General features: G+C 35.3%; 1 protein-coding gene and 1 long non-coding RNA gene across 2 annotated transcripts in view; one reads left to right on the forward strand and one right to left on the reverse strand.

The window, feature by feature from the left end:
- LOC125672113 (uncharacterized) overlaps window positions 1–10,880 on the reverse strand; it is a 197,988-nt gene extending 187,108 nt beyond the window's left edge. Inside the window, exons 1-4 of the mRNA XM_056161740.1 lie at window positions 10,317–10,880; window positions 7,134–7,203; window positions 4,654–4,735; window positions 4,378–4,469 (exon numbers count right to left, since the gene is read on the reverse strand). Coding sequence (XP_056017715.1) covers window positions 4,378–4,469; window positions 4,654–4,735; window positions 7,134–7,203; window positions 10,317–10,361 — 289 coding nt within the window. The 5' untranslated portion in view covers window positions 10,362–10,880. The remainder of the gene's footprint in view (window positions 1–4,377; window positions 4,470–4,653; window positions 4,736–7,133; window positions 7,204–10,316) is intronic.
- LOC130053950 (uncharacterized) lies at window positions 5,218–6,740 on the forward strand. Its single transcript, XR_008802174.1, has 2 exons — window positions 5,218–5,574; window positions 6,461–6,740. It is a non-coding gene; the product is annotated as an uncharacterized LOC130053950 (long non-coding RNA).
- Window positions 10,881–13,141: the final 2,261 nt, after the last annotated feature.

Raw genomic sequence — 13,141 nt, forward strand, 5'->3', positions numbered from 1 at the left:
ATCGCATATGTGATAATACGAGCTACTCCCAGCTTGTTATCGCATGGGCGGTACTAACATCAGAATTCCACAATAGAAACAAGACAGGGATAATCAGTTTTCGTGAAGTTACTTTTACTGAAGTTACTTTTACTGTTTCACGGGTAAAGCGTGCGCCGATCGAGGTCTGGAGCGTTGAAGCAGACAGGAAGTGTTATGCAACAGATATAAACATACCTGTGACTGTTTTTCAGTCAGTAATATCAAAATAGTTCTCTCTCTCTCTCTCTCTCTCTCTCTCTCTCTCTCTCTCTCTCTCTCTCATTTTATAAACAGTTTGCTAATGCAAGTCTTTAATCCTTTTCCTATTTTAATATTTGTGTTAAACATGTTTTCTTAAAACATTTGTACAAATGCACGTATAGAATTAAATTCCTGAAAAATAATTCATGAATTATAAAATAAAATAACTTATTATACTTTCATCAAAATGTTATAAAATATTGAACAACACAAAACTTAATGTTTTTTTCCATTTTTGTTATTTGTTGCGCATGTGGTTTGTAATTTGGATTTAAATTATGTTGGTTGCTAGACTTTCAAGAGAGGCGTGTCATGAGGCTACATGTGGTGTGTAAATTACAAGAGGGGGCTTTTAAAAAGTTCCAGAATTGCTTTAGTATGGGAAAATACAAAGCTATCGCATGCCCTGTAGTTGAAAGATATCATAAAAGTTTAATATCTTTACAGAATATCAAGATTATTACAAATATAGAGAGTTGCATGTAAAACGAACATAGCACAACATTTTACTGTGATTATAGGGCATAATCATGTTATTCGCTCCGCGGGGCGAATTAGTTTGACATGTTGGGTTTATACGTGTTAACTATTGACTTTTTATAATCATGCTGTTTATTCCGTTTATAAAAGCAAAAATCACTCATTCACATTTGCGGAATAAATGCTATAGTTAAGTACGTAGAATACATGCTAATTCGCTCCGTAGAGCGAATAACATGATGATGTGGATTATAGAAGACCAAGACAGAAAAATAGTGTCTCCATCGAAGGAGTAGTTTTCTGGCCACGTGAAATTTGGTTTCCGTTGATGTTTTCAATATTTTGGCAGTGTATTTTCGTTTCAGAAATGCGCATTGATAGTGTGGTCTTCTGTATCGTACATTTCAAGTGTTAAGTTACTTGCTATAGGGTGCTTATGTTTGACATTGAGTAAAAATTAAAAGCATGACATATTACAGATAATCATATTTATCTTTTTTGCAATTATTTAGCTATATGAAAAAGTACGGAAGGGCAGTTTTGGAATTCTTCATTTTTTCCCCGGCAAATATATTTGGGAATTGCAAACATTACCCGAGAATAGGTGTGAATCAATATTACATTATTGTCTTCCCGTACCAAAATTGTTGTCTACACAATGCTATTTATTATATGATTGAATAATTCCTAGCTCTCTAATTGGCTGAGATCCACGTTATGTTTACCTGCACGTGACCTTCCAGGTGAAAGGAATTATTTTTTCCACATAGGACCAAAAATAGGTCATTGAAACTTACAATTAAAGCAAAGAACAATCTTGAAGGGTTTTTTAATCATATAATAAAACAATTATTGCTGTTTTCGAGGTCAATACGATGATTTAGCCACCTTCAGAGTACAATATTCACCTCGCCCTTCGGGCTCGGTAAATAAATTGAGTAATTCAATTATTGCTCTCTTCAATTCAATTGATGCGCGCATTAATTGAATTAATGAGAGCAATAATAGATTTGATGCACGCTTTCATTCAATTATTGTTCAATTCAATTGATGAGAGCATCAATTTAGTAGAAATATTGCTCACAATAATTAATTTAGAGCTCGGTATAAATAATTTCAATTGTGGATATGTTGAATTGAAGATATCTTTAATTATATAGTTGCTCTCTCTCTCTGAAAGAATTCTTGCTCTCTTCAAATGAATTAAAGATATCATTAATTAAATTGAAGAGAGCAATAATTGAATTAATGAGCGCATTAAATCAACTATTGCTCTCATCAAATGAATTAATGTGGAAGACTATGTACACCACCACAAAAAAACCCCGTATTTCCTCGATCTGCCGTATATGTTATATAATTACAAAATGAATTTCATGGAAATCATGAAAAGTATGCCGTTCATGCCCGCGTGTATTTTCAACGACAAAAATTATTTTCGATATTTACATTCTACTTTCATTTTTGTCGAATTTACCGTTAAAATAGACATGTACTATAGTTATCAAGATTCATGCGCGCTTTGTTCACAACTGCAACACATTTACGGGGAAATGACTAGAGATATCTGATGCAAAAACATTGGATGTAAGTTTTGATTTGGATACGCGCCATGTATGGATAGGAGGTTTTCTGACATCCCTCTTTTAGAAAGCATTTGGACGCATACATTTCCTCTGTACAGATGCATGCAGGTTCACAGCATGGTTAAGAATCCGTATTTGCACTCATATCGGAGTTTCCGATCAAAGAAGAAAATTTAATCAAAATCATCATCAGAATTTGTTTCACAGGCAGCATCATGTATATCAGACATTAAGCGGTTTTTAACACACACGTAATTACACTGATGCCTGGAGTACCTATAAGGTACCAAATGGCTGCATCTATGCGCGCAACATTCAACAGTATATGCCCCGCATTTCCATTGACATATTAACTGATGTGAATGAGAACCTACTGGTACTAATATGTTGAATATGATAAAGGCATCAGTTCTCGCCTCTTTTGGTACAACTCTGAGGTCGGTTTTACAGTTTCAGAACGCACATTTGGTGTTAGATTTCCCAGCAAATACAAATGGGACAGAAACAGACACTTGATTTGCTTTTGTTTTGTACTGAACTTTAAGTTTATTGTGCCTTTTAATTAATTAATTACTTGTGATCGTCGTTAAGACTGTATGCTATGAGTTTTAATAATTCATAAGGGGGGAAAATAGGTAGGAAAAAGTGGTATTCGAACTACAGATATGCAATCTGGGCCTATCCAAAACTTCAATGAGACTGTCGCTATACCACCTCGGCTATCCATCCCATAAAGAATTTTCCAATTTCAAGCTATCTAAAGTCACCCGACGTGGACATGGAAAATTTCTTGATAATTATGATTTATACGACAAAAGTTATATACAAGATTGTATCTTGCTTAACGTCTCGCTCGAGAATTTTTCACTCACGTGGAGACGTCACCAAGATCGGAGAAGGGCTTCAAATTTAGACCTATGCTCGGCGCTTACGGCCACTGAGCAGTGAGGGTTCTTTAGCGTGCCACACCTACTGTGACACGGGACATTTGTTTTTAAGGTCATCTCCGAGGACCCGTGACATTCACACCCGATGCCGAACGTTTTGCGATGGAGCTTTCACTACCTGTTTTAACGACTTAGGTGGGATTCGAACACCGGCCTTCTGCATGCGGGGCGAACGCTCTAACATCTCGGCCACCGCGGCGGTTTTATTTTCAAGAAGTTTTTTTCATAGAGTGGGTCAAGTCTCCATAATTTTATTTACAAAACATTTTACACCTGAACATGTACTAACATATTTTACTCACTTCACAATGGAGACTTGGCACACTCCATATGAAAATCTGCTTGAAAAAGTATAATTTACTGTTATTTTGTGCGTTTTTCGCGTATACTTGATTTTAAATAGAAATTTTTCAATGTTCCATTGAAATGGGCACATCGAAAAAGCATTTTTGGAAACTGGGTTGATTGTTTTAACTAGAATGCAATTTTTTCTTTTTCTGGAGAGTTTCAATTCTAACTTTGATATTTGTCCTTCTGTGTGTTCTCGGCTCGATAAAGTCACCCATCTTCTTTTCCAGGTAATTCAATTTCATGTTTTCATTGAAGATGTCCATCGAATGTTTGTAACAGGTGACTGATTATTTTAATAAATTTCTATGTTATTTACTATGTAAGTTATAACATGTTAAAATGAACATTTCCCTTTTCAATATCACACCTCACATCAACCCTCAACCAACATCAGTCCTGAAGTAGGTATACATCAACCCTCAACCAACATCAGTCCTGAAGTTGATATACATCAACCCTCAACCAACATCAGTCCTGAAGTAGGTATACATCAACCCTCAACCAACATCAGTCCTGAAGTTGGTATACATCAACCCTCAACCAACATCAGTCCTGAAGTTGGTATACATCAACCCTCAACCAACATCAGTCCTGAAGTTGGTATACATCAACCCTCAACCAACATCAGTCCTGAAGTTGGTATGGTGTTGTGATGCGAAAAAAAATCATACAGACATTGTTCACGGTGTAGTGTACTGTACTGGGTTTAAGGAATTGACACTAATCCATACCTATCCAATACTGGGGGATATTTGACATCACTTTGGTCGCGACATATTCGTTTTCAATGTCATCTTCTATCCAGGTGAGGTACATTCCGGATCTACATGTACATATTAAAATAATATTGATATTTGATACATTTAAGAAAACAACAACTTCCAAAGAGTAGATCATTTCAACAACACTATGATGATAAGAGTACCTATACAATACAATGTGACATTTTAATATACATTGTAATAACGTATATTTTGATTCCGAAACAGATGTCAGTGACTCAGTACCGTAAACAGGTTGTCATAGCGTCCTCCCATGTCATCGGGACTGTCATCTTCCTGTAGCAGTAACCTTGATAGAATACGCAATCTGGAAGCATACATACATACTTTTATATAAAAGCACGAAGTTCCAACAACACCCGATTCCTAAAGGTGTCGGATCCACAACAAGGTCAAATACAAAATATTATACAAAGCACTAAAATGACCAACGACACGCCACATTCTTATCATATATATATATATAGAGAGAGAGAGAGAGAGATCAAATAAAACTTTGATATAGCTTCTCCCATGGTTAGTGGTTTGATATGAATTATATTTAACAAGTTGTGTGTTTTCTATCCCCGAGCCTTGGCGAGGTGATAGGGGATGTGTGTTTTCTATCCCCGAGCCTTGGCGAGGGTATAGAAAACACACAACGGGCTAGACATAAATCATATCAAATCACAAACCATGGGGGATTCTTTTTATCACACCCACCCACCCCCGGTTATTCATTTACCTTACTCTATTGTTGAGAATTTTGCTTCCTGACATTTTATTAACAAACTACGTAAAATTGACGTTTGTTTGTGACATCACAAACGGCGTAGGAAAACATAGTGTAATAATTGAAAATTAATAGGTTTTATTATACTTTCATGTAAAATACTCGAACCTGATTGGTCGAGAAGCATTTGAAAAAACATATTGTTACCCTCTGAGAACAGAAAACATGCGACCCAGGGTGATAGTATCTAGCAACGGGTAACAGTACTTGACAACGGGTGATATTATAAAAAATTATTACATGCGTCAAATTTATGCGCGTACGGTTCGCCGTAGATTGCTAGACGACGTCGTTTGAGCGTTTGTAATAAACGCGAGTACCCGCATCGAAATACGAAATATCGCACGACAGTGATTGATCAAATGTCAACAGACGTAAGTTTTTCTGCTTTCCAGTTTACATAACATTCAGTATAATAAAACAAATATTGCATGTATTTGAGGGTAACATTGAAATTTTCACCCTCGAGAAACCATTGTCAACCTCGGCTACGCCTCGGTTGACAATGGTTTTCTCGGGGTGAAAATTTTCAATGTTACCCTCAAATACATGCAATATTTATATAATATCAACTGGATAAAGGAGTAAACATGTGATAAATCGTAATATTCAACCCCCAACCCCCATTATTATGATATGGACCCTCCCTTAGAACAAGCACTGTAACAGGACACGCGTCTTCGTCGCTGGTAAAATTATCAAAATAATTGTTTTATTTATAAAGGTTTAAAAATTCTAATTTCTATTTCTATTGGTGTTAGTAAAAAACAAACACAAGGGTAATCCCTATATTTATTTTATTCATTCACCAATCAAGGACCCTCAGGGAGTTTATACAATTTTAACAATTATAAAAATGATGGAGCGTCACCCTTGGCTAGCGAAGATGCACAAGAGACACAGGTGAAAATATTATGCAATGAGACACATTGTTTTGTCACACGCTCTACGGGTCATATTACACAATACAATGCATGTATATAAAAGTAAAGTCATGGATATCTGAACCCGCCCGCGGATTGTTTTCAAAAGCGTGAATAAAAGCTCCATTTCTTCTAGTACAATCATTTGCAGGAGTATATGTAGGACATTGCAGTAAAATAACAGGGATGATATTTTAGTTATAATATAAGGTAGCGAAATAGGGGAAATGGGACCATCAGATGATAAGGATGAAATGATTTCTACAAGAAAAACGCGTTTAAACATTACAAGGTTTTAAAGGTATGCTGATATTATCTCTTTTGTCATTTATCACAGCGGATAGATGTGTAGAGAAGCCCACGAACAGTGTACTAGTATGACATATTTACAGCATTACATAGGATCTGTAGAGAACCGCATCAGAACAAATTTACAGCGGATCTTTAGAGACCCCGGAGAGTAACTCGCGATCTGTCGACTTGGAAGAGGTTCTCAGATAGGGAAGAATAATTGACAGCGGATCCGTTTACATTAATCGTCAGACAATCCTATAGACACCACAGGGTGACAGTGTTAGTTTGATGATTGAATACTAAATTAAAAGGCATTCAGATTACTTTTAGTCCACACCTAATCGTGTTAACAGATTCCAGGCGAATTTTAACTGACCGTTTCTTTATACAGTAGTATGCTATGTGGGGTACTTGGATCTATTATATATGGAGAGCCAAAGAGTTCAATATTCTATCTTTGTAATTATGTATTTGTTGTTACTAAATGCGCTAATGGTTCAATGTAAAATAGAAAAATGTTAAGCGTTATCTTGACATGTGTAGTACATAACGGTATATTCGTTGTATATACAGAATGTCTGTGTAGATGTATTTACATTGAACCGATGGCGCATTTAGGAACAACAAATGCATAATTACAAAAATAGAATATTGAACTCTTTGGCTCTCCATAATTATCAACATCATAGAAACGTTAAAACTATAGTTCCACCTACCAGTAGGACACTTGAACTGAATATCACCCATAACGCCATCACTGTGACCGAGGCATTCATCCGTCCCCACCTGTAAAATTCACAAAAAGTATTCATTGAAAGATTACTTCATGCTCTGCAGTTTAAACAAAATCTGTTTCAGTTTGAAAATTAAATGCTTAACAGTTTTTAAAGCATTTGAATAGAAATAATTTTACGGTATTGGCGACGTAAATACATAATTACATTTCATTCCGCAAACAAGGAAGTAGTTCGCAGCAAGAGATTTATGGACAATATCGCTCACCTGAGCAGCTGCATAAATTTCCTAACATGCAAATTTCCAATCCCTCGTTAATTAGACAAAGAGTTATACTTGGCCGTCTTAAACACAGAGGCTTACTCCCGTTTTTAAAAAATGTAAACAGTACTATAGTTAAAAATATAGTAATGTTTACATTCTTTAAACGGGAGCAAGCCCCTGTGTTCTAAGTAAAATTTTAACCCCTAATATGGGCTCGTGGATTATGTTACGGACAATGAATCTACACTATATACAGATTCGTGTAATATGAATATACCGGTTCCTCAGAAGATTTTGAATAATCTTTTGATACATTCCTATAAGTATATGTACATGTATACTTAAAACCCTGACCAGATACCAGGGCCAAGTTCAAGTTCATTTATTCACTCAAACCACATTATACATGGTACATGAGGTGCATTAAATAAACATACATTTGAGTAAGAATAAGGTCAGAGTACGCACAAATACCATATACATATATTGAAAAAGTTTTTACAAAATATATTGAGGACAGACTAACTCATAGATTTTTTAGATAAACATACAGAGTTTTCGAAGTGTTTTAACCTTACTAATTGACATAATTTCATGAAATTTAATAACATTAGGTCTTGTGTAGTACCTACTGTGTAGGTATTCTTTTCTAATATTTGACAAAGTACTGCATTCTACTAAATAATGAAATTCGTCTGCAACAAACTTGAATCCTCAATATGGCATTTCTGATTCATTTGTTCTTGATAATTTTTGTTTTAAAAACAGTCCGTTTGTTTTTGCAGTTACTTTATTATTTCCTCTTGGGAGGGGGGGGGGTGAATCTTCATTCGAACACACTTTAATCCCCTTTACCTAAGGAAGCTTTCTAGCACGTTTGGCTGAAATTGGCACAGTAGTTCTTGAGAAGAGTTCACAACAGATATTCAAACGGATCTACAGACTGTGGGCAAAACTTGATCAGAAAAGCTCACTTGATCCCTCGACTCAGGTTAGCATTCTGATTATTCTCTCCTCATACACATTTATCAAATCTTATTTGCGTTGACCAATGTTTTGTCAGCAGCAAACATTAAATAATGTTTCCATGTTTGTAATTTTCGACAAGAACACTGTGACATGCAAGTATAAATTATTGGTTTAATTCGTTTATAGCACGAGTTTAATTTGTGAGAAGACAATTCTACCCGATTAGCCCATGTAAGGATATAATACTCATAACTGTAAATAAATCAGGGTAAAACACAAGTTATATAAATATACATAATGTGCATCCATGGAACACAGAATACGATGGGTTTGAAATGTAAACAGGGCGAAAGAGAGACAAACACTCACAAACTTGGATATTCATCATTAACTGACCATTTACGTCTTTTGATTAAAATTCATCATGCAAGGTTGATCAAAGGGACAAGGACAGGGAATTCGGACCCAAATGAATGAATGACCACCTAGCGCCAACATCCGGGCATCAAAGAACTTTCGGGGTTTTTCGTGGGTTATCCTTGGTATTCATTTGTATGCGCATTATATTTGTATGTATGTGTGTATATACCGAATAAATATTTATTTATTAATGTTGATACACAATGAATCCTGTAGAGATTTTGGAATTTACCCTGTTCTTTCGTAATCAACTGGAACGTAGATCTGTATGCAAGAAATACATTTATGCATGAATTAATAACATCTTATTCACAAGGCCATCAACAATGCGAACACACGAGAATTATAATGAACTGAATTTATTTCTCATCACAATTACACAATTGTATACAGAGATTTAGTACATATATTTTATATAAAAGTGATGGTAATATATCACTAAATGTTTGAAGGCATGCGTGAGTATGGAGATGGGCAACATGTGCAATTTTAGATTCGAGTTGTCATTGGACGCGGCACGAATAATCTATGGCATACTTTGCTGATTTGAGGAGATGACGAGGATGGGGGTGATGATTTGTCAACTCCTTTTATGTAAATATCCCGTATCTTACGTTTGCTTGCCAGGTAAGTCATTTTCATTTTTAAAGTATCATATTTCAATTCATGCTTGGTGGACGTTGTCAAAAGTGGTTAAATAAATGGGTGCTGATTCTATTCTCAGTGAAAGGATTTCGTGCTATGTCGGTTATTCTATTTAAAAAGTGGATGACAGGTTGGTTTCATCCGATCTGTCTTTGGCTGACACACCCTTACAAAGACATCCTGATAATATCAAAATCTATCACCATGACCAAGATTCAAGAAACTATTTCCATTAAACACTTTGTATTCTCTACAACTTCTCTCCCTATACTAATGTGATCTTCGGTCATTAAACGACATATTTCTCACACACCACAACCATTAAAACCTGTGTCTCTTTAACGTTTCTGTTCAGAATTTGTCCTGTCCTATGTTGAAATGCGGTGCACAAAACGCATGTCACGATTTTTAAAAAACAAGATTTGGAAGACAATGTTCCAGTACACAGAACGCGGAAGCTTGATACGCACCACAGAAGCCAAACCCGAATGGCTGCCTCGAAAGACAGTCCTCTGGTGAAATATTGAAATTTAGAAATTAAAAAAAAATGTAGATAATGCATTTTCCCATAGATTTCTCACTTGACGAATTTCATGAAGAATGAAAACAATAGTTTTGCGGAATTCGTAGATTTGATATTATTCAAAGATCTCTCGATTTCAAGAACCAACTTTCAAGTTAAAGACAAAATTTCATTTGTAATAAGGACTCCCGTTATATTGACAACACTCATCAACATCTGGGTGACCCGTCAATAATCGTTCAATTCATTATTATTTTGCAACTTTACAGGTACCACGCCCTGCCTTTGCACAACTGACATATAAAACATTCTTGAGGGAAATTTTTGTTTAAAATACACTGACCTGGAAAAGGAATAGGAAAAGAAAGAACGTCCGCGGATAATTCATTTTACTCCTCGGTGTCCTCGGGAATACTATAGCATGGGTGGCGATTTGCTTCCCGCCCTAATTACAATCTTTCTGCTCGGGTGACTGCGCATTCGTGTGGGACATTTGACTAGGGTAAAGTATCATGTTTAAAAATACTGGAGGCTCACTGAATAGAACTTTACATAGTGTTATTTTAATGCTGCGCAGTATCGATAAAAATCATCATGGCGCATATAGTACAACTATATCGATTTACCTCAATGTATATTTTCTCTTTCATGTGTATACATGTACTAGTATTTGAAAAGGAAAAAAACATTGATGACATCTACTTTGCAATTATAGAATAAAAATAAATATCAAATACATGTATAGAATATTCATTCCATTGAAATCGGCTGAAATTTCCTTCGTGAAATGAAATAAAAACGGCTCGGGGTTAGTTGTGAAGAGAACACAGAAGGTTACACACACGAAGACAGTGCGAGGTTAAGAGAAGGGTAGAGCTTGATCACATTCACATTAAGATGGAGCAAGTAAATAGTGTTAAATACATGTTTGTTCGTTTTATGTATCACCAAAAGGGCGTTAACACCCGTGTCACAACATAGGAAAACAACGTACAGGGAACCATCAGCGGTTACAAACCCCTTTACGAGGCAGCAACAGTTGAACATGGAAAATTTGTCAAAATGACGTATTATAGTCCATCGCCTTTTAGTATTAATAAGATTCACTATAGTATAAATGGTATTAAAAATTGACATCTCGTTAAAGTTTGAATTTTGATAACCAGACAGCATTGTAATCTAAGGCAAAAGAGAGAACCAGACTAAATATGAAACGTTTAAAACTTCCTGGTTTAGCGAGCCAATGGTAACAATATGCGACCTGCCCTTTCCATCTTCCTTTCTCTACGGCACATTTAGCTTTAGGCATGCCATTCTTTTGCTAGATGAAATCTTGAGTACCTTCGAAAATAGCTATGTAATCAGCACTTGAATAATGCAATTCTATGTCGGGTAAAACGTTAATGCATGGTGGAACACCCTATAAAAAGAATGAACCCATTTAATCCGTCTATTAATAGAAAAATTGTTCAGAATATCACGAATTTTATTTGTGGAGAGTATTAGTGAATTTGCATTCTAATAGGGGTTTAAGGGGAGTGTTGCGACCAATGATGTTACCATTTCCTCCCGAAATATGTGGTTGAGACCTCTATATGTCAGAAAATTACCTTTTTGGTTAACAATTTCAACCGGAGGTGCAACTACCTCTTCTCCAGATTCGCCACACATTGCATCCAACAGTATCGGATTTATTCACAGTCTACAGACTATTACAAATTTATACACAGTCTACACAATATTACAGATTTATACACAATCTACATACTATTACAGATTTATATAGACTATTACAGATTTATACAGTCTACAGACTATTACAGATTTATACAGTCTACAGACTATTACAAATTTATAGTCTACAGACTATTACAGATTAATACACAGTCTACAGACTATTACAGATTTATACACAGTCTACGGACTATTACAGATTTATACACAGTCTACAGACTATTACAAATTTATACAGTCTACAGACTATTACAGATATATACACAATCTACAGACTATTACAGATTTATACAGTCTACAGACTATTACAGATTTATACAGACTATTACAGATGTATACACAGTCTATAGACTATTACAGATTTATACTCAATCTACAGACTATTACAGATATATACAGACTACTACAGATCTACACACAGTCTACAGACTATTACAGATTTATACAGTCTGCAATCCATTACGGGTTGTGGCTGTTGTTTCGAAAAGAACATCTGCAACAATTAACTAGTGAAGGCTATGAATTCAGAGTAATCTTTGTTTAGTTTAAGTTTTGTTTAATGTAGATGTAATTGTAAAAGTCTAAAAATAAAGCATGAAAAAAAAAGTTTTGTTTAAGCAAGTAGAATATAGATTTATAACTTATATTTATTCACTATCACAAAATGCCCTTCTATCTACTTCCATTACAACCTGTCTTGAAGGCTGAACTAATCTAGGAGAGATCAGGATTAAGAAAAATGGTCAAATCCGCTTGGAGCATATCCCACGGCGTGACACACAATGGCTCAGCATAGGCATTCAGTGTCAACAGACACGTGAAGTTAAATTCATTGTTGTATCCGATAGATAAACCTCTTTGTTAATTGACTTTATTGTCAGGTAAACTATTTTTGCTTAGTTCAAAAAGCAGAATTTGACGTTTCGGCCAAGGGTGTGATTACTCCATTTGCGGGTTTCTTTTATGGTTGACATCTTGTATACATAAGTATTCATAAAAATGTCTTTCGGCTAATTGTTCGGAAAAGTTTTAGCTCCGTTTATTACGCAATTAACACAAAGACGTGTTCTGTGCATTCACCCTCCCTTACGCAGATTTAATCCTTCGTTAGTTTTACTTATATGGTAAATAATTTTTTTTTAGACATTTCATCTTAGAAAATCAAATTCTGATTGGCAAATATCTACAACCCTGGTTGGGGTCTTGCACGAGGATTGAAGACTGACTCTTTGTCATTCCATGCAGAGACGCCAACCAATAAAGTAGTAATTTTAAAGTTGTCTTTAAAACCAGTCACGAGGTACCTATATTGCAGTTGAATTAAATTCAGGGAGGAATGCGTCTTTGTTACTCTAATGCATTTGTCCATCTAACTATCCTGTTAAAATCTCTAAAATTAAAGATGCAACTGTTTCAGGTTGTTTTTCGGGAAAA

The sequence above is a fragment of the Ostrea edulis genome, chromosome 4 (assembly GCF_947568905.1).
Source record: "Ostrea edulis chromosome 4, xbOstEdul1.1, whole genome shotgun sequence".
NCBI lineage: Eukaryota > Metazoa > Mollusca > Bivalvia > Ostreida > Ostreidae > Ostrea > Ostrea edulis.